Raw genomic sequence first — 23298 nt, forward strand, 5'->3', positions numbered from 1 at the left:
TAAATGTTAGAGCATTCACGCACAGAAGTTGAATTTTAGTACTTATCCTTAGTAGGGTTGTGACTTCTTTGTTACTACCCCATGTTCCTGTGTCATAAATTGATGAAAATTTGTTCAAAGGTAATGAAAAAGGAAATAATTTAAATTATTTTTGGAAAATTGTCACCCCCCACCAAAAAATCGATTTTACAATATACGCGTAGGCCGATATGTAGTTTATTGTTACTATAACATAACATACAAAATTTCAATTAAATACAAAATTACAAATTCACAAGTAGGAATAGCATTATACATAATTTTTTTCATGTCTTGTTAGACAAAATAAATCTGATCTGAAATTTCTCCTTCATTTTACAGACGTTATTAAGATCTTGAAGACACTTGATTGCTCATTCTGCACAGTGATTTGTTCCGGGAATTCACAGCCTCCATGGTTCTTGATTCCAAAAAACTCTTTCACACAGTTTAATGCTTTTTCATGAACCTGCAAGCTGCTACATAGCCTCTGATAATCATCTGCATTGTAGATTTTGTCAGTAAACCAATGCTCAGGCGATCTGTAAGAGATGAATCTACAAATTTTGCGTAGTGAGTCTCTTCTCTCTGGTAGAAGAAAAATGCCAAAAGAGGTAGTATTGCTCGGGAATTCCATCTTGCATTACTTAATTTTGGTACTATTTGAAACTTCACTTCAGGAAATTTCCAGTTTCTTAAAAAAAAAGCGGAAAATCCGAGTTAAATGAAATAGAAGTTTCATATCATGACGCCATCCTGCTGTTTCAGCAATCTCTTCTACACCATTCTAGAAATTAATATTGAGCTGCTCGTAGTTCTTTACAAGTTCTGGGATAAATAAATTTTCGATATTGGGTGATGGGTTATTTCCAAGTTCGTAATCAATTATTATGAGAAGCACTCGGTCAAGAACATAATGTTGACAACCAATGTATTGTGGTTCTTCCAGTTTCTTTTGAGCAGTCCTTGTAACTGAAGTACAATCCCATTCTTTCTTCCAGTGTTCACATTTGTAGTGTCCGCAACAATCATATTTATACTCTTCCATAAATTGTATTCATCGAGAACAGCTGTTATTCCTTTGACAATAGTATCCACTTTTCCGTCTGGTAGATCTAGTGCTTCTAACTTAACTTCTCTTTGTTCATTCTTCAACACTAGCACTTGATATTCTTGGTCATCATTACGCTTAACATCAAAATGCATCGACAAGTTTTCTAAGTGTAATGCTTTCTTCACTTTTTCTTTAAGTTAACAGCTTCTTTAATGGTGGACCTGTAAATATCAGATTGTGAAGATGTCTCAATGTCGTTCCCATCTTGAGATAACTGTCGGCAAACGGTTGCTGCTTTGCTGGTTGATAACTTTGAAGATGTTACTAATTTGTTGCAGATTTTGTTTCGTTACGCTTTGTCCTTGTCCTTGTAGACTGTTCATCTGAATTTTCGGACTCTTCATATTCACTCTTTCTTTTGTGTAGTCAAAAACTTCTTTCAATTGATTACATTTTCCTCGTTATACACATTCGTCGTAGGGGTTCAGCACATTATTCAGTTTTGCTTCTACGACTTGAATTGATAAGATTGGGAAATTTACATTTTTTTGCCATAAACTTGTTACTTGTTTCGCGATTTTCTTTACACGTTCTTTCCTTCCTTCCATGGATGCTTCAAGGAACAGCTAGTGATCAACAATTTGGATTTTGAATGTTTCCTGCTGTAATTTTCCAGTGACTGCTCTCCTAGTGGAACAATTCTTCTTTTCCTATGTGATTCTTGAAATCGTACTAGATTCTTCGTGATACTTGGCAATTGAAATTATTGCGGAATAGTTTGTAGTTCAACAAAATAATGGCTAAGCGCACAATTATACACAACACTGCACACTGCGACGCCACAAAATGACACTACACAGCATCACTTTTCTAAGTTCCCTTGTTCCCCAACGCGGCACGCGAACCATGTTTGCCGAATATAGTCTGCATAACAGTGCATTTTCCCTCCCGTTTCAAGAGACAGTCACATCCACTACTTAACCGCCTTATGTTGTCTTCTTCCTTCTTGCTGCGGGGCGTCTCCTCTTTATTCTCAGATGTCTTGCTATTGGTACGCAAACGTACGCGCGAGTACTGCCTACCGGCATCTTTCAATACTTCATTAAGACGACTCTGACTTGTCAGCAAGAGGGCATTATTAATGGGAACAGAGATCTTTTAGAAAAAAACAATTACCGCTGCTCAATTGGGAAGTTTATATACTCTAAAACAATGATTGTTCTAGAGAGTTCAAGAGACTTCTACTAAGTTCTAGAAAGTTTCATGAAGTTCTAGAAAACTCTAGAAAGTTCTATAACATCCAGAACGTTCTAGAAAGTTCCATAAAGTTCCAGAAGATTCAATAAAGTTTTAGAAGGCTCCAGAAAGTCATGGTGCTACTACTTGCAAAATGCATATACCACATACTACGATTTTAGAAATTTCGTGTTGGGGCGACTTTTTTACAGACCTAAACAGAATTAAACCTTTTCTCATTAACTTTGAACAAATGTTCATCGATTTATGACACAGTAAATAAATTATTTTACAAAATGTAAAAAAAGTCATAGCCCAAATTCTCATAGCACCAGAAGAATGCACTCGAAAAACATGCTGCAAAATCTCTGGAGACTTGTACTTGAGTATACAAGATCAGTTTTATGGTATTGGTAGGGTTTGGTACAGCATTATATGGAATGTTCAGCCCTCCTTTTAGTTAAACTTCTTATAACCTACTAAAATTCGTCAAAGTAAAAAACACAACACACACAAATAAAGTATAAAATACAGATAAATGCTATTTTTGTAATACGTATTTACCAAACGGTGGAATTTCGGTGTCAGGCACTACGCAGATCTCAACCACAAACAGAGGAAGGGTGAAGGTCCAGAATTTTCCTTTGGTCCGACTGTCCCATTCCATCATGTGAACATCTGTGTACGGACCTCCTGCAAATGCAAGATGAGTCTTGGCAATTATTTTTTGCGTATTTTAATAAACTCTCTTTATCCATCGCTACGGCGAGGATGAAACTGATGAAGGGAGAAATGGAAAGGAACACCCACGACCAGACAAAACTTATATCCATAAATCTTCAAGGTGAATTCATGATTTGAGCACTCAACATTTTAAGCCACCGAGTCAACTAATGCAAGATGAATTTGCACTTGAAAGAATAAAAATAGAACGACCCAACTTTGTATAAGAATATGATTATTTTAATTAAACAAAAATTTTTAGTTGAGATTTTGGATAAGGAATTCACAAATACATCTTAGTTTTGCTACATTTGGTATATTTCTGACAAAGAAACCAGACTAATAAAATAAACAGTGCCGAGGAAAAATTATGTTTGTAGTCTTCTTATCCTTTCGGGACGCGAACTTATTTCTCTCACGCTAACAGTCACGTGTTGTACTCTTTACAACATACATAAATTAGCTTTTTTTCACAAGCTTAATTTATTTTCTGCTAATTGATTATGTTTTTTTATGTTTTTATATTTATATTTTATTTTATTTTTTATTGTTTCAATTAGTTTTATTATTCTTTATTATCTTATATTGGTGTCATAGTCCAAGAAGCTTCCTGAGAATGTTTTTAATCTGACCAACTTCTGTCGCACACCAAAAAGTTTCTAAATCCTTACCAAGCACAAATTCTGTAACAACACATTCTTGAAACAATTCATCATCACCTTCAATTTCATTCTCATCAAAATGGTCATCATGCTCAATATATTCTTCACTAAGGTCGCTGTCACTTTAATCTAAATCACTCCTCCTCGCGTGAAGATTCTACAAGAAATAGTTCTATTTTACTTGTATCTAATCTATGTGACATGTTGAATAATAAAATCACTCACAAAAGTACAAAAATTAGAAATAAAATACTACACAAGTAGACGTGTGTTGTAAAAAGTACAACATTACCTGACGCTCATTGTTAGAATCCTTTATTTGCCACTGACAAATCGTTAAGTGAGTTGAGTGAACTTATAGAACTGGTGGGGGACAGTCAAAAGAAAGAATAGACTTGGACCCACGTTACAATGTCACCAAATGCCTTAGCTAGAAACAAAAGAACAACGCTGTTGTCAAATTTACATGCTTTGGGCAATAACAACAAACGTCTATTTTTGTATATTTGTTGTTTTTCGTGTAGCATGAGCAGTGAATCACATTAAATGTGATATATTTCCTAAACGTCTGCATCTTTCATGTTAATATTCAAGGGAAAATATATTTATTACATGAAAAGTTATAATAGCACTCACGTATGATGTGCTGATTGTCTTTGTATACTTTATTTTTTAGATTTCCCCATAAATAAAAATCGCAGGCTTACAAATCGGGGGATCTAGAGGGCCATAATCCTCTACTAACAACCCCGTCCTCGAAAATTTCCTTTAGGAAATTCAATGTTTCGTCTGTTGTATGGGCAGTTGCTGAATCCTGCTGGAAATAAGCACTATGACACTCAATATCGGTTAACTGTTCAAAAAATGGGGTGAGTATTTTTGTACTGTATCTGTCACCATTGATTGTATCGTAAAAAAATATAGGGCCTATAATCCTATGTGCAGTTATAGCGCACCATACGCAAACCTTCTCATCATGTAATGGAGTTTCATGAATGAGATGAGGATCTTGTGTATTACAGTATGTATTGTTTTGCGTTATAACATGGCCATGTAAGTGAAACCGTGATTCATCTGTGAAAATAATAAATTTAGAATCCACAATGCCATCGGCAACACTTTGTAAAACCCAGTTACAAAAATTCACACGACTCGCATTATCTCTAGGCTGTAATTCATGCACTATTGTCACTCTGTAGGGCTTAAATTTTAGAATTTTAGCGGCTCTAAATGCTGTGGTTTTTGAAGGGACTGTCCTAACCTTTGTCCTATCTCATCGAGTTTTTCCTCAGTAAGTACACGTGGGTTTTTCTTTCTACTTTTATTCAGAACTGACCCTGTTACTCTAAACTTTTTTACGAGGATTAATATAGTGGTCCTATGTGGAACGGGAACACCAGGAAATTTCGTTGCAAAACGTCGTCGCACTTCTCCACAATTCCTCTTTCCGAAGTAACACTCGACAAGATAAGTCCTTTGTTGTAAAGCAAACTTTTGTGGTGCCATATTAAGCCACAATCTTCAACACACGGACACGACACAACACCACCTCCGAGATAGGATTATACTGGCGACAGTCTGCAAAGTCAACAGAAAGGGAAAGAGAGCGAAGGCAGGGAGAACGAAAAAAAACAGACTGTAGCGTGCGACTGTCGCGGACCCGTTCACCGGGAAAGACAAACTCTGATGCCGGGCCGCTTGCCGTCGAGTCTCATATCGAATGCCAGAGAATGCTCTGTATTTAGTTATTCGACGTCCCTTTCCTGCCCCTTTGGCTAATTGAGACGAAGTGATGATTAGATGCAATTAATGAAGGGACACTCACAAAGAATACCCATGTCAAGACCGGGATTCGAACCCTGGACACCTGGCATCGTAGCGCGTGCTAACCACTCCGCCAAAGAAGTCTACAATACTCTTGAAATCACCACCATAATGGCACTATTAGTACGAGACCCATTTTGCCACAGAAGAGTGTGCAACTAATGCCTTTAAATCAACTAGTAGTATTCTCAGTTTGAGTACTAGTTTTATTTATTTACACGACAAGCCTTACACCACATGAAATATTTAAATTAAGAGTAAAAATATTAATAATAAAATTATATTTAATCCTACTCGTATTAGAAACACTGTATGTACTTGCAGACCCATTGTTAATTCCAACCAAATAGAATTATTTACAGTAATTATGTTATTTTTATGTTATTTGTTACATTGTTATGTCTTGTTTCAATCTCCATGGCGGAGTGGTTAGCGCAGCTCACCACAACTCCAGGGATCCCGGATTCGAATCCCATCAAGGGCATGAATGTTCTTTGTGTGTGTCCCTTAATCAATTTTGTATCATCAATTGTTCTTATCTTCGCGATTAGCCGAAGGTGGCAGAAAAGCGAAGTAAAATAAACCAAATCATTCAACCACTATTATTACTAGATTGGCTCGCACCACATGAAATATATTGTGCTATTTTTTTTTTATCCTTGAACGTTTTACTTTCTGCAATGCGATCGGTGGGTTAATATTATAACAGGACTCTCAAATAAAAGGCTGCTTACGTTTAACCGGGTGGAGGGGGTCGGGCGATCACGTTTTGCTCTAATGGTAATTGATAATTTACTTTTAGTTTTAGGCATCTTGGGAAGCAGTGTCGTATTTATACAAATGCAGAGAAGGAGTAAAAGGGTTCCAAGACATTCATTCTGCACATTTCATTTCTTTCTTGAAAGTTTATTCACAAGAAATTACACAAATATTAGAATCTAATGTAATAACAAGCTAATCTTAATCTTCACTACCAATATCACCGGACATTTAATGTAAAAGAAAATTGGGTAACACGCCCACTAACGACGCTCAACTGAAAGAATTGGCGGACTGGACATAACGGTTTGTGTTGGCGGAGGGAGATCAGTGTTGCCACATGAAGGGAAATTACCCTTTTGAGGGGAGTCTGACCGCCACACAAGATCCCGGCTGGTTGATCTCATGTATAATGAAGAATAAGCCAATGAAGGCTTCCAATGAAGGAAGAAAGCTAAGTATGTAGCAACTTTTTCTTATAGCCGTCTGCATGCTCTAGAAGTATTATGTTTCACAATTTGGCAGCTTTATGACTTTCTGTGAGTTTTCTTCACTTAGGATCCACCTGGAAATACGGAAGCTGCTGTTGCTTGGGTGGCAACGTTGACTAGATATGAAAATATAATTAATCCCAAGTTATGCAGCGAATAATAGTTTGATTTGATTTGATTTGATTTAGTTTATTTTACTTCGCGTTTTGTGCCTCTTGGCTAATTTGCGAAGTTGGGGATGAGTGATGAAATGATGAAATTGATGAATGGACATTCACAAACAACCAAGCCCGACCGGGATTCGAACCCGGAACCCTTGGCGTCGCAGCGCGATGTGCTAACCACTCGGCCACAGGGTCGGGCTCGAATAATAGTTATATAATACAATCATGAGTTATGGGGAAGAAAATTACTTATCTAGCATTTTCTGTTTCTATATTGGACGACCTCCGTGGCGCAGTGCACCCGCAAAAATAATAATAATAATAATAATAATAATAATAATAATAAAAAAACCTGCGCAGACCCGGGACTCCTGTGAACCATCCTCCCGCAAGGCGGGGAGGGGGAGAGTGGAACATGCTTTCTTACGGCCCGAGCTGAACAGATCGAGGGGAAGGTGCGTGAGGGATTTTAGCCGAAGGTTCTTTTGTATGTTGTCGCTCTATAGTAAGGTGAACAACGATGCCAGGGGTCTTGGGTTCAAATCCAGTACTGGACATGTGCGTTCCTTATGATGGTCCTCTCATGAATTTCACATCACCCATCCTCAACTTCATCTTCACAATTAACAAAAAAAAAGTCAGAAAATCGAAGTAAAAAAAATAAAATCACCCATTTTTTTTTTTTATTTTAGGCCGCGTTTCAACTTCTTGGGTTAAATGTGACGATGAGGATGAATGATGAGTCGAATGAATGACGATGGGACATTCATGGTACTAAGGTCCAAACCTTGGACCTCTGGTTTTGTAGCGTGTTATACTCGGTGAAATTCTTAGAAAGAAAAACTGTAAAAGTAGAATGAAAGGTAGCTACATTATACGATGCATAAAGAGCAATGTTTAGGTCTTCTAAAAACTTACAATTATCGAGTTCGATTGAGTTGGTGTTTGAAGTTCATCTTATGCACAGTATGGCTAATCGGGACTGGATCTACTGTTTAATGTTGGATCCGAACAATGAAATTAATATTGAGAGACAAGGCCTGCGAAGTGTTCTTTCATTCGGTGACGCGTGATCATCACATCGAGTCCCATCTAGTTTCGAAAGCGGAATTTGCTTCTATATTGTTTCAAGTATTTCCCGAATTATCCTCACGATGTTGGGACAGTACAGAAATTTTGGTGCTAACTCCAGCAGGCACGTAGCCAGCGAAGGGGCTCAGGGGCTCAGGTAGCTGTAACCCTTTCCCGAAATCCTACAAATATCTGATTTAAATCGTGTGTAGTGGTAATTAAATTTATTTCATTAACTGGATTAAATATCTTGTATGGTAAGTTGAAATATACCAAGAAATTCATCTTCAGTGCATTTACTCCGCCCCCAACATTTTTGCCTTTAGATGTCGGCTCCTGATAAGGAATAATCAACCTCGGAAATAACATTCTGGCTACGGGCCTGCCACCAGGGATCGAACCTTGAACATGAACCAAAGACGAGAGCGTAATCATTTCAGCGTGTGGGAACTTTGTTTTATCCAGTTTCATCATATATTCAGTTTTCCACACGTACATAAGATTAATTTTAAGAAATTAGACGTGTGCATGCATAAAATTTCTCATCGTCATCATCCTCCAAGTGAACGATCAGATTCCATAGAAGACTCGGTTCCGCCCTATAGAATAGTGCTTAACGCGCTCTTGAACTAAGAGATACCGGATTCGATTCCCGTTTAAACTGTATACATGAGATGGCTAGTTTGAACTCATTACGCACATGTTTCATATTCGCACTGTTGTCATACTTGTACGCCTGATTCCAGCACTCCTTTATATCTAAAACCATGGGAAAGGGTTTTCTCTACGTCTCAATTTTCTTCGAACAAATTTACAAATCGAAAGACTAATGACATTGTTCTTGGTGTATCAGCCATTAAGTTAATGAGTTCATTTTGCCTTTAGTTTCCTGAGAAATCGCTGTGGATTTCGCGTCTATATCCGTAGATTGTAGGGGCTAAGGGAGAAAACGATGTTCCTTTCCAACAAGACTATAAATACATACATACATACATACATACAATATATATATATATATCAGAAGGTGGATAGTTGGTTGTTCGAAAGCATTAAAGATGAGTCATGCGACCGGCAATCCCTTCCACACGGTTGACTTGACTGGTGTGCCAGACACATTGCTGCCACTGGCTGGTGACTGCACTATGTACCAGGGCTTACCTATAAGTTCCACACATTATGAAGGTCAGTCATTAAACCCGTTTTCACCTGCCTTGCCAAAACCTCCTTTGCAATTTGGTGATGTCCGAAAGGAGGAAACTTCAGTCAAACAGACTTATAGTAGATTTCCCCATAAACCATGTTGGGTGAATAAAAGACCCTCCCAGAATTTAATAGATTTTTCTGCTGAATCTTCTTCTGATGACGATTCCTTCTGTGCTTCAGTATTCTCTGGAAGAGCTATGAATAAGTTGTCTAATAATATGGCACAATTTACTTTGAATCACTTTCTGCGAAATATTCCCAATTTGAGCGATGAAAAGGCTGAAAATATCTTTAGATTTTTGTATTCCGTTCAAATGCTTATAGAAAAGAAAATGTTTCCGGTAAAAGATATTTTGATTGCTGTAATATCTAAAGTTCAATGTAGAATTAGTAAAATATGGTTACAACATATTCAACAAGGTTCCAAGTGGGACGTAATTCTAGACAGTATTGTAAAACAATTTTGCAACAGTCTAAGTGTGCATAGTTTAATATCTGAAAAGGTATTAAGAAAGCAAGAAATTTCAGAAGACCCGGTGGATTTCCTGGATACTAGGTTAAGAGGAGCCAAGATATTGCGAGTGAAATTTTCAGAAGAAGAGTTCGTTGGACTCATGATTGATAGACTTCATCCCTCTCTGTCTCAACAATTGTTATTTTCGGACACTCCTACTTCAATTCACGAGTTGAAAAATAAACTTAAGATATTTCAAAAACATGCTTATCTTTGTCGTGAATATTTCATGGAATGTAAGAACTTTAGTAAGACACAAACTGGGAATTCGGTTAGAGATGGGAATTTATTAAGAAACAATCAGTGCTTTCCTGTAGTTCCCCAGCAAAAACAAAGTTTTTCGAAGTATAAGAACACTTATATGATGCCTCAATATAACAATAGAGACCTTTCCGTTAAAGTAAAAGCCTTGTTTGTCGAAGGAAAATTGGCTAACATTCCAACTCCGCTGTGTTTAGATACAGGGTGTTCTGAAAATGTTATAAGCCAAGGATTTTTAGAACGCATTCAACAAATTTGTAAAGTGGAAGTAAGAGAAAAGAATCTAAACGTCATCCTAGGGAACGATGAACAGTTAAAGTTGACACAAGTAGTGTGTGTGCCTGTTCAACTGGGGCCCCTCACATGGCCAGTGGAACTGTATGTGTCTCCGACATTACCTGTAAATGTGATATTGGGAGTAAAGTTTCATATCAGAACGAAGATGGTGTTTCGTATGGACAAAGCCTTGTTAGAATTTGAAACACTGCCTCAAAAATTTCCTATTATGTGGAACTGTAACAGCATTTTTAATACTGGACGTGTTTTTCAGGAAAATCCCCCCTCTACTTCTACAGTAAAATCCCGTTTCCATGATCGTACTACTAACAAGTTTTCTTCAAATGCATCAAGAAGAGGACCAGGACGACAACTAGGCAAGAAGACTGCTGTACCCAGTGATAGATCCAGTGATGGAAATTGGAAGAATCCACCTACTCGGGAGACGATTCCTGATGTGACATCGCAAGACGAGAACTATTTTGCACATCAACTTGGTGAGTGTAAGAATCAATTTCGTGATGTCATTTGTGATAAGATTGGCGTTATAAAAGATTTTGTGTACCATATTCACATGAAAGATAATGTGCCAGTTAGATCAGCCCCTTATTTATTGAATGCCGAGAAGGAGAAAGAACTAGAAGCTATAATATCGGACTTGTTAGCCCAAAATGTAATTGAACCTTCTAACAGCCCGTATGCTAGTCCTTGTTTCCTGATTGACTCTAAAAACAACACCAAACGTCTTGTCGTAAATTATTCAGAGGTTAACCGTCATATTATGTTTGACGCTTATCCTCCATGTGTTTTGGAAGAAAGTTTGTCTAAAATAAGTCAGGGCACAGTTTTTTCTGTTCTTGATTTTAAACGTGCATTCAATCAAATCCCAATTAATGAAGAAAGTAAGAAAGTAACAGCCTTCGTCTCACAGTCGGGACAATGGCAATATCGTACCTTACCATTTGGTTTAAGCGTAGGTCCAAGTGCACTAGCGAGAGTTATGCAAATTATGTTTGGTCATCTTAAAGGAGAATTTTTATTTTGGTATTGTGATGATTTGATAATCTTTAGCCCAGATAAAGCCAGTCATTTGAAACATCTCAAAATTGTACTAGAGATATTACGTAAATATGGTGTTACAATTTCACCTTCTAAAAGTCAATTCATGCAGGATGAAATATTTTTCCTAGGTTTTAAAATTTCTCAGGGAAACTTGCAACTAGACCTCAAAAGAGTAGAAGCTATCCATAATATTAGTCCTCCTAAAGATTTAAGAGCTTTGATGAAACTATTGGGTTTTTTACAATATTTTGCGAAATTTATACCTAATTTCCAACAAGTTGTAGCCCCTCTTAATGACTTAAAGAAAAAGAATGTGAAGTTTAAATGGGGATCTTTAGAACAAAATGCTCTGGATCATATTAAACTTCTTTTTGAACAACATGTTGTACTTAAATTGCCTGATATGAATAAATATTTTGTTGTCCAAACCGACGGTAGTTTGACAGGCTATGGAGCTATTCTGCTTCAAGAGGACGAATTTGGTAATTTACGTCCTGTGTTTTTTCACTCGAAACGTTTGAAAGATCGAGATAAAAATCGTACGATATATGATATTGAATTATGGAGCTTAATGTTAGCTTTGGATAAGTTTCATTATTATTTGAGAGCTAGGCCATTTAAAATTCAAGTAGATAGCATGAGTGTTGCTTGGATGATCAAGCGGGCAACTAAGTTCACTAAATATGCTCGTTATTTGGAAAAGTTGTTATCATTTAGTTTCGAAATGGAACATATTCCTGCTAAAAATAACGTATGTTCTGATTTATTGTCCAGGATGTATGATAATAAGAATTTTGACACAGAGACGCATGATTTGGAAGAGCTCACAAACCTCAATTTGACAATGTGGTCTCATCCTTTGTATAGTAATATTTTGTCGGACGAACAATACAAAGACGAAATCTTGAAACCTATAATAGATAATATTCGACAAAATAAAGATGTAAAAGATTATAAAATGGTCAGGGATGTTTTGTACAAAAAAACAAAAGTATCGGGGATGCCTTATAGAATTTGTGTACCTAGTAACACTCAAAAATCCTTGATTAAGTATTTTCACAACAATATTTATAGTGGAGCACATTGTGGTTGGTTTAAAACCTTGAAAAGAGTACAGAAACATTTTACCTGGGACAATATGAAGTCCATGGTTAAAGAGTTCTGTCAAACCTGCGACTTGTGTCAGAAAGCTAAAGAACGAAATGAGAATCCTGTTAACATCTTATGTTCACGTGTAATCACGATACCCAGCCAAAGATATCATGTAGATATTGTGGGGCCATTACCACGGTCTAAGAATTGTAAATATCTTTTATTAATAGTTGATGCTGCAACCAAATTTGTTCATTTGGAAGGGTTAAGAGTTTTGAACTCCAGAGTTATAGTTGATAAGCTTTACGAGTTGTTTATGAACAGCGGTTTGTGCATGGAAGTGGTTAGTGACAATGCCTCTTACTTTGTCTCGCAATATTTCACATCTTTTTTGTACAATTTTGGAATTAAACATATTACATGCACCGAATATAATCCTCAGAGCAATTTAGCGGAGAGATATATTAAAGTTTTAAAAACTTCTCTTCGAGCGTATTTTCACGACAGACAAAATGAGTGGATGAAAGGATTGAAAGAGATACAATATTCTATTAATTGTTCAGAAAGCTATGCTACTGGTAACACTCCGTCAGAATTATTTATGGGGCGTATATTTTTCGATCCCTTGGAAGTTCGATGGCAATTATACTCAGAAAATGATCAATTGTCAAAGGAACAACTCGAATTAAAATGGAAATCTGCTCTTGAAAACATGCAGAAATCTTGGGAAAAAAGGAATCGCCTTTATTCACGTAAGTTTACGAGAGTACCCTTTGCAATAGGCGATCTTGTCTTGATAAAATCTCAACTTGTTTCTTCTGGCCCCGAACAGACTACAAGGTCACTGCAACTAAAATACTCGGGACCTTATCGCATAATACGATTCCTCACTCCTGCCAGTGTGCTGGCCGTGGAGGTCAACAACCCTTCTAAGCACAAACGTTGCCATGTAACTTCGTTGAAGAGATATTTGCCCAGGCGTGTTGATGACATGAGTTGAAACTAGGTCACTATGCCTCTCGACCATTCATTGTTTATTAGAGTAATCCCTTTCTTTGCATTGTTTTTTTGAATGTTTTGTAATACTAAAGATAATGTTACGTGTTTGATAATTGTGAGAGTGTGTATGTAAAAATTCAACATATTGAAAATCATTGTAAAAGAGTATATACAGGGTGCACCTAAAATAATTTGTATGTCATAGAATTTCCAGTTTCTGGTTCAGATTTTATTTTACAGGATTTTACTGCGGAACCTGTGTCGACAACCCTTCAACTTAAAATGAAATTCGTAGATATAATTCCTGAAATTCTGGATAAACCAGAGCAACTTCTATGAAAATATGATGAATGTAATTTGGTAAATGTAATTGATTTGTAAGCTGTTGAAGATGTTTGTGTTCAGAGGTTAAGGTTTGTTATACACTAGGGGGAGGGGATGTTATAACCCTCTGCCCACAAATGTACTAAATGTGCTGGTAACACTACAACTGATGTCATGCCTGGATTTGATTGGCTGTTATGCTCGGAGCCACCAGGAGGAAACGAGCACGTTTTGTCTTGAGGCAACGGTCACGGGGGAAAGAGCGGTGTAGCTCTGACTGTAAACGTGTATGGTAAGTGTGGCGATATGATGGGGAATTTACGTAGTGTGGTTCCTTTAAAATTCTATAGTTTATTTGTTCATTTCTTTACCCTATATTAGGTTTTTGTTATTCTAACTTTTAATTAAATTAATATTAGTTTGGGTATTGAGGAACCTATTCTTAGAATTCTCGGTCGTATGGCCGCATTCACTATACACGCATTGACCCCTAATTATTTGTCAATTTAAGTTGTAGAATATAAATTTAAGTTGCATATCATACAGTTGTGTGATTATGGATATATAAAGAAAGGGAATATATTTACTTTTTGATTGTTACCATTCTATAAAAGTACTTTGCACTGTTAAAATAAAAAGGAAAAGATCTAAGTTTCTGGTTTTGAATTCGCAACTAATTTCCTAGAATAATGGACTCTGATAACAGCTTGCTTTCACTGTGCCTCTGTATGGTAGATCCTGCTTTATGCAGTTGAGGTTGAGCGTGTTGAATATTAGTAAATGGGCCTTTTTTACAGCTTAGTTGCAGTATGTATATCGTGTATAAATAGTTTGATAGAAAAAAAATCTTACATTTGGGGCCCCCAAAACTGATAAACTTAGCTACGTCCCTTACACCATTGAATTTGAATTGCGCATCATCAACTAATGTAATTATAGTGTAGCAGTAATGTTTGGTGATGGTCGAATAGAAACCACAAAATAAAGTGCCTCACTCATGTCACTTATTGCGTGACATCGAAGTCAACATTTTCCACCTTTAATTTCGCATTTACTTCGTATCAATTTTTCTGTCAAGTCACTTTTATCTATGGTGTTGGTTAGGCATTTGAATATTAAGTTTCAAGTCACTGAAGTAGCGAAGGCTTTCACAAAAACATTGCAAATAATAATTCACGTCTCTGTATGTTATTTAATGCTTGCAAACCATAAAGGTGTGATTAGAATAATGCATAAAGATAAAATGAATATTTCCCAAAGATAAGTAGTATAAATTGCAAACAAATATTTTAGTAAAAAGGTAATTATGAAAAAAGGAGAACCACAGTATAAAAATTAAAGTAAGTTTGACAGATGTGACGGTTGACGGAATTGACGTATGTGAAATTTCGTGTAAGAAAATATTACGATTTGTGTTCACACAGCAGGGATTATAAAATAAACGACTGCATGAACTGTTAATGGAGTCATGAAGCATTAAGTAATGGTTTGTGTATACAGTAATTACAGTTTTATAAATCTATTGCTTGGAATTGAATTAGATAATTCAGTCACGCACCTGCAGAGAAACGTATTTGACATCTTTGCACATCGAAAGGATACATTGAGAAATCAAAGTTACAATCGGAGTAGAGTAGAATTCTGAAAGTAAAAAGTTTCAGTATTGTAACTAAACAAAATACAGATACCTGTTCCTGGTATTAGAATGTTCTTCAAATTGAAACCTTTCTAAAATTGTAATCAACTTCAAGAAATGGTGTCAGTATGATATACAGACTGACAAATAGCTACGTATCCGCAACTCATTTTATTGAACTAAGATTTTTACAAGATTTACAACCATCTCCTTCTTTTATATGTACGACACCCATAATTTACATATATCTGCTATAATATTGTGGTTATCTTGCACGTTTCCGACGCAAAATTTTATTTTGATTATAATATACTCAGGATTTAGTTTAATACTGACGTGTAGGTCAGTTACGCATTAAAAATTGTTTTCATGTTCAAATACGTATATTTTTAGAAAATATAATTAATGGCCTGTGAGGTCTATTAAACTGATATTATTATTTAAACTCAAAAATGAAGAAAATAACGAAAACTTGGTTGAATAGATCGCAGGTCACGTACCATACCTTACGTGAAAATTGATCTTAAATACCGTCTAATCAAAAAAAAAAAAAATCACATTTTCCTACAGTCTGCAACGGAAATGAAATCAAAACACAGGCAAGTGGTTGCTTTGGCAATCATCAATAGTAGTAGTCAGATCTATATTGTATCATCTGCCAATCTCTAAATTTTTGTTTTAAGTAAGATAAATTGCCACGAATGCAATGGGACAATCTTCAAAATAATATACATTTCATAAAGAGAGAAAATTGTGTAGTTGCAATGTAAAGCACCAAGGGGCGTGTTGTGCTTTAACGTTCTAATAGAAGAAATAAAAGAAACACTAAAAATTAATTTTCATACGTTGTAAACTTGTGTCCATACTTAATGTAATATATTTACACTAAGGACATATTTCTGTTTTGAGTTAAGGGCCTCCCGGATGGCGCAGTGGTAGCGTCGTCGCCTTGTAATCAAGGGGTCCCGGGTTCGATACCCGGTGAAGGCGCAAGTGGTTCGGATCCCACTTTAAACTGTAAGTCCAGTCCTGATTAGCCTTACTGTGCATAAAGTGGACTTAAAACAACAAATCAATCAATCAATGTTTTGAGTCGCCGTTTATGGCCGTTTATATAGAGAAATAATGGGGGGAATTCAACTTTCAGCAGCCAGAGAATAATAAAAATGTAATAGTTAGACTGTTAATCATAATAGTAATAACTATTGCTTGAAGTTAATAAATATATTTGTTAAAGGGTTAGTTTTAATTATGAATAAGCAGTTTTCAATTAACCAATAATATATTTCCTTTTAAAAAATATCATTGTGTATCATAATGTGCTCCTATTAACAACATTAATATAATTGTCATTACGTATATTGTAGCAGTGTATTCATATATCTAATTACAACTTTTAAAAAAACTATCAAAATATGTCCTAATTTTTACTTCTTGAGACTACATACAATTTATTATTGCCAATTACAGTATATTTCTTTTCGTAACAAATTCTGAAACATGGTTAGGTTCTGAACAAAATAACATTATTGTTTTTGAAGAAGGTCTGTCCTTCCCCAGTAGTGTGTAACATACATATATATATATAATTACATGCCCATTACTTAATTTTTGCTTACCCGAGGACAGAAAGGGGGGGGGGACAAATGCGAACATTTGTATAAACAAAATTAACTTATAAATTAACCACATTTTTTAAAAAAAAATCTTGGAGGTAATAAAATGAAACGATTATTGACTGTGTAATTAATGAAAAATGTTTACTAAACCGATGGGACGGATTTGGACCCGTTAAACCATTCCCTTTTATACGCCCATGGTTGAGGGTGTTACCCGATAAAAGTCTTGTACTACACACGACATTGATATAACGGTAGGAACGAATAGCAAAATAGATGACACAACTCTTCAATCTATGTTTCTCTCTTGACAAAAGCCTTAGACCCATCAAATTGCTTTTGAATTTACCTAGTTCATTCTTTTGAGGGGGACTATTAACCCTAGCTTATTCGTTGTTGTTGTTGAATTAATGTTATAAGTCAACTTTATGCACAGTAATGCTAATCGGGACTGGACCTACAGTTTATAAAGTGGAATCCGAACCCCTAAGTGCCTCCACAGGGTGAGATGGGACGGGCTTATAAGCCACACTTTTTTCATAATTGAAATTCTTGAAATTCAAGAAAACATTTTTTTATTGAACCATTGCTATCTCTGCTTTTATATAAGTAGTACAGTTATATCATAAGAATAATGACGACAAAAATTGCCAGCATTAATAAAAGATTTACTGTCATTTGCATGAGTGTAACACATTTTTTATTATTAACTAAAAAAATCATTTTTCATAAATGTTATCTTTTGTTTGCATAGAAGCAATTATGTAGTAATTATAGTAATTACAAAATTTACCATAATAATAAAAAACAAAAATTAATTATTCACTGTTACTCGAATCCTGAATGAGTGTCATATATCGAAACATACATCCCAAGGAAGTGGGGAAGTGGCTGATGGGATGACTGCTTGATTTTTGCCACTTATGTAAAACGTTACCTTTATGATTTTATGATCAAAAATAAACTTGGGAATATATAACACATTTTAAATTTTGTTTATGCAAATGTTCGCATTTGTTCCTCCCCCCCTCCCCTTCTGTCCTGGAATAAGCTAAAATTAAGTAATTGGCATGTACGTAATTATGTATATGTTTCACACTACTGGGGTATTCACATGAACTTTGGCGGATAAAAGTAACTACATACTTCTAATATAATACAATATTTTTAACCCTTAAAGGCACAATATCAAGGCGAATATTAGAGAACTAAAGTTAAACGTATAAAATAATTTATCTAGAAATTGTAACATTTGGAGGCAAAATATGAACTAATATCCAGTTGAAGATGTCAGAAAGTTTTAATAAACCACAATATATGAAACTTTATTTTTGTCGCATCGGGTCCCATAAGCCTAATGTATTTTCAGTTACAATTTCTGTCACTCAACTTGCCAAATTGAATAGGGGCGTCACAGACTCCCAACGTAAAGTGCTAGTATATTTTTTGCCATTGGATATTTTTATGCATTAGAAGAAAATATTTTACTTTACTGTCATCAAGGTATATGAAATAAACTAGGTATATGAAATAAACATGTAAATAAATGTGATGAATTGATTGAATATTGTTTATATATACCAGTACGTTAAACTTACGAGAGAAGGTACCAAATAGATTGATCTTTGTTTAGAACAGTGACTGTTCTATCTATGTTTCCCCTTGTGATGTAGAGTTTCTTCATCTCGAAGCAGAAAGGAATGACTCTCCACAGGTTGTCCCCTTCTTCAGGACTGAGAGGGAATCTTGTTCTGTTACACTTGTTACATGTGATGTTAATTCTCCTGTCCACCCACGTGTAAGTCAATGTCAGGTCAGAAAAAATTTGCTGCAAATAAATCGTAAAACCTAAAGTTGCAGAAGCTTTATCTGGTCTTTATAACTTAGCCTACAATAAGAATACGTGTCTGACTCGACGTCGACGTGGCCTTTGGTCATGTTTTGTGCGATCGCATGTTGACATGGGCTGCACCAATACTAGTAACGGCTTTGGAAATGTCAGTATAAGAGGTGTGATTGAAAAGTTCTTAGACAGGAGCCGCCACTGTTAACTGTTTTTGCTTGGATTTGTGTATGAGGAAAAGAAAACTTGTTTTGTCCTTGAATGATTCTGAGAAGGTCGGGCATCGGCTCTCTCTTTGTTTAGTTGCGAGCTGCAGCCTGTTGAGTCCGGACATGTGTAGTGTTGTCGGCGGATTATTGTGTGCGCAGAACAACGGATGTGCATAAAATTTGCTTTAAAATCTGAAAATCAGCTTCGGAAACCTATGAACCAAAAAAAGCGAGAACCCAGGACTATGTAACATCTCTTTGATTACCTTATACAGATTTCTTATCCAGAGTAAAATATAAGTTAGAAAAACAGTGGGAGGAGTGGTGCAAAATAGAGCCACAAAATACCACATCCTATAAGTGGCATGCTCAAGTCAGAAATCATAGACCTTGGTACCAAAACACGAAGCTAGCTCGGGCAGTGGTTGTTATTATATTAAGAATGCGTACAGGCTATGTACAATATATTTGTAAATCAACATTTGGCTCGTTTAAAGATTGTGCCATCAACTTCCTGTCAATTCGGAGAAGCTAATTAAACACTCAATAATTTTTGTACTTGATACAGAGTCTGATGAAGACCTTGCTAGAAGGTTGAAACGTTACGTTTAGTTTATGTTTTTAATAAAATAAATTACTGCCTTGGTCAGCATATTTATATTTTTCAATAATATATTTTTGAATGTCCCTTAAGACAACAACACCGAGACTCTTTATATAAAAACTTACAACATGCACAGTTTCCATCTCCGATATCCTTATCTACATTAATATATGAATCTCACTCGGCAGATATTTGGATTCTTTATATCTAGTATCACTAGAAAACATAGAGGGTCCGTTCTGAAAGTATCCGAACTGTCCGCAGCGCGGCGCGAGAATCGGTTGAGGGTTCGGGTAAGCTGCGCCAGGTGGCAGTAGGGACCTTAACCTTCAAAACAAGGCCTCGCTCAGTTGCCTGCGAGCAGTGGTTGAGGTGCAATCGCTCGTGTTGTGTACACGGAAAAAATGTCGCGTCGAGAATTTGCAGTTGGTGGATTTGGTGAAAATGGAGCGCACTTTGGAACAGCGCTACGCTGTGAAATGTTGTGTTAAATTTTTTTTAAAAAAAAAAAACTTTACGGAGACTTTAACCATGCTACAGGAGGCTTACGGCGAGGAAGTGATGTCCCGCACGCACACGGCGTTCAAGGAAGGACTGGAGGTGGTCGAGGACGAACAACGCTCAGGGAGGCCGTCCACGTCAAAAACGGAGGAAAATGTGGCCCGTGTGAAAGCTCTGTTAGACAAAGACAAACGTTTAAGTCTCTAGATGATTGCAGAGGAGGTGGGACTGGCGAAAAGGCAAGTTTTTGAAATTGTTACCCAAACCTTGAACATGCGCAAAATCTGTGTAAAAATTGTTCCGAAGATTTTGACGGACGATCAAATGCAGTGTCATGTGCGAATTGCCCACGAAATTGTGGAATGTGTGGACGGTGACGAAACGTTTGTCGACCGAGTGATAACCGGGGATGAAACCTGGATATTTGAGTATGATCCCGAAAGCAAGAGACAAAGTTCAGAATGGCACACCCCCGCGTCCCCTCGTCAAAAGAAGGCCCGAATGTCAAAATCAAAGGTGAAGACAATGCTCCTAGTCTTTTTCGACGCGAAGGGGGTCGTGCACAAAGAGTTTGTACCTGCTGGGACCACCGTGAATGCAGCTTACTACAAAACAGTGCTTCAGCGTCTCCGAAGAGGGTCCAGCGCGTCCGGTCTGACATCGCCGACAGGTGGGTGCTTCACCACGACAACGGGCCGGCTCACACAGCGCTGTTAGTAGGTGAGTTTTTGGCCAACGTACGTGTGGCAACGTTGCCTCATCCTCCTTACAGCTCGGACTTGGAACCAGCCAACTTTTTTTTGTTTCCCAAGCTGAAAAGGGTGCTCAAGGGGAAGCGTTTTGCGTCAATTGAAGAGGTTCAAGCTGCCACGACCGCAGCATTAAAGAGGGTGTCAGTCAAGGACTTCCAGGACTGCTGTGAACAGTGGAAAAGTCGCTATACTCGCTGTATTTAGGCTGAAGGTGCCTAAATTGAAAAATATTGACAGCAGTTGTAATTGTCATCAATAAACTGTTTGCAAATAAATAAGTTCGGATACTTTCAGAACGGACCCTGTAGGTTTACAATCTAAACAGCCATGATGACCCTCATGACAATTTAATTCCATAAGACCTCACAAAGTCGTTATGTCCTAAGAACAGAATGGACTACAACACTCAATTAGTCATTAGTGTTTCGAAGAAAGTGAACGATATTCAAAAACAGTTTGGAACATATATAATAGTCCCGGAACTCAGCAACTTTGGCTAGAAATCGCAAACGCGGTGAGAGCCAAAAATAAGGAAGGAGAAGAAGACCTATGAACTGTTGAAAATTACTTCCGGGGGTATGTGTGTATGTAGGTTAACTGTATTAAACTACTATAGTAAATTTAAATATGGCTCAAAAAGAGCGGCAAGGTGGGTTGCATGTGAAGCAGTAGCGCAACAACGGGGGGTGGGGGTGTAGGGGGTATTGTTCTCCCCCAAACTTAGACGGAAACCAATTCTAGGGACACGGGGCCAATTGGCACCCCCACCTCATTCGATTTCAAATTTAATGCGAATAGAAATATGTTTTGTAAAATTCTCTTGCCCGTTTCGCTCGCAATATCTGCTTCTCTTACTCTCGTAAAGTTCAAAGCCGTAGCAAGGGTGCGGCGGTAGTCGGCTCTGGGCGTCGAACAATCTAAATGAAAAACGTTGTAAAAGAGAGAATACCATGGTGCTCCCTGAAATTATTTGCGCCCTATTAAATCAATAGTGTTTTCAGTTTGCACAAATTGGCTCTAAAACTTTTCTTGCTCCCTCCGTTCGCATTATGGATATTTTCTGTAATGCATTGTAAATTCCTAGAAAGGGAAGTAAACCAAATGTCTACTTCAGACTGTGGCTGCTAAACAATTCTACTTTAAAAGAATGAAGAATTGTTTTGGTGAAAAAAAGCACGCACGTGAGAGACACTTAGTGGCGACCATTTGGGGGGGGGCACTTTTTGCCATTTTTGCCCCCGCACTATGCTAAATCTTATGTACGTACAAAGGGAAATGTACTGTCTTTGCCCCACAGTTTTGGCACCTTGCCCCACCACTGGAGACATTTTGTATCATTTTTGCTGTTGGTTTGTTTTGAGGTGGGTGAATTGATTAGGATTTAAATAATATATAATATGTATTAAAGAATCATTGGATAAGTGTGCAAATTAGTGTCAACATTTTGCATATGTATTATCTAACTCCATGTTGCATAAATGTGTAAAACATACAGTATGTTCTACATGAAAGTTACACGTGTCATATGTAAAAAATAATTATTTTTGTTACTTTTGTCTTTCAAAAATACAGTGTGTGTGCTTGTTTTTCATTACTAGCTAACGTGAAATTGAACGTTTTGATAATATACCAAATAATGGTATATTATTATTATTATTATTATTATTATTATTATTATTATTATTAGCATGTTTATCCTGCTGGCACTTTCCCTCCCTCCCAGACAAAATTTCGTGGTTGCGCCTGTGATGTGAAGAGAAAATTACTCTATCTTTTGATAGTACCGGTGTTGTACACGAGGAATATGCCCCTCAGGGGCAGACAGTCAACAAGGAATACTACGAAAGTATTCTTGAGCGGTTACGTGAAAAAGTGCGGAAGAGAAGTCCAGCACTCTGGCGATGCAAGAACTGGAGATAACCACGATAACGCAAATGGTAATCGCGAATTTCAAATCACTGAATTTCTGGCCAAATTCCAACTTCCTGAGCTTCCCCAACCCCTATTCTCCAGATCTAGTCCTAGCAGACTTGTTTTCAAGATTGAAATTGCCGCTCAAAAGGGAAGCGGTTTGAGCCAATTGAAGAGATCCAGGGAAATATGGCGACGTATCTTAACTCCTTAAACGGAGGATTTCCAGGAATGCTTCCAAACGTGGAAACACTGTTGGATTTGGTGTGCTCAATCAGGAGGAGACTACTTTGCAGGGGATTCATCACAATAACCTGTAAATACGGTCATTTGGAAATTTAAAACCCAGTCGAAGAACTTTTCAACCAAACCTCGTATAACACAGAAGAAAGAGAACTAAGTGAGTAAGAACATTTGATGTTCACTTGTTTTGAAAAGGTTTATAGCAATCTTAAGTCTTATAATGTTTTCAAATGTCCGTATTTCTATC

At 36.8% G+C, this 23298-nt stretch overlaps 1 protein-coding gene across 1 annotated transcript; it reads left to right on the top strand.

The window, feature by feature from the left end:
• Nucleotides 1-20352: 20352 nt before the first annotated feature.
• Nucleotides 20353-20862, top strand: LOC146002977 (histone-lysine N-methyltransferase SETMAR-like). Its single transcript, XM_083141133.1, has one exon. It carries the CDS (start codon nucleotides 20353-20355, stop codon nucleotides 20860-20862), a length of 510 nt encoding a protein of 169 aa, XP_082997259.1.
• Nucleotides 20863-23298: the final 2436 nt, after the last annotated feature.

The sequence above is a fragment of the Lepisma saccharinum genome, chromosome 19 (assembly GCF_977018435.1).
Source record: "Lepisma saccharinum chromosome 19, izLepSacc3.1, whole genome shotgun sequence".
Classification (NCBI taxonomy): domain Eukaryota; kingdom Metazoa; phylum Arthropoda; class Insecta; order Zygentoma; family Lepismatidae; genus Lepisma; species Lepisma saccharinum.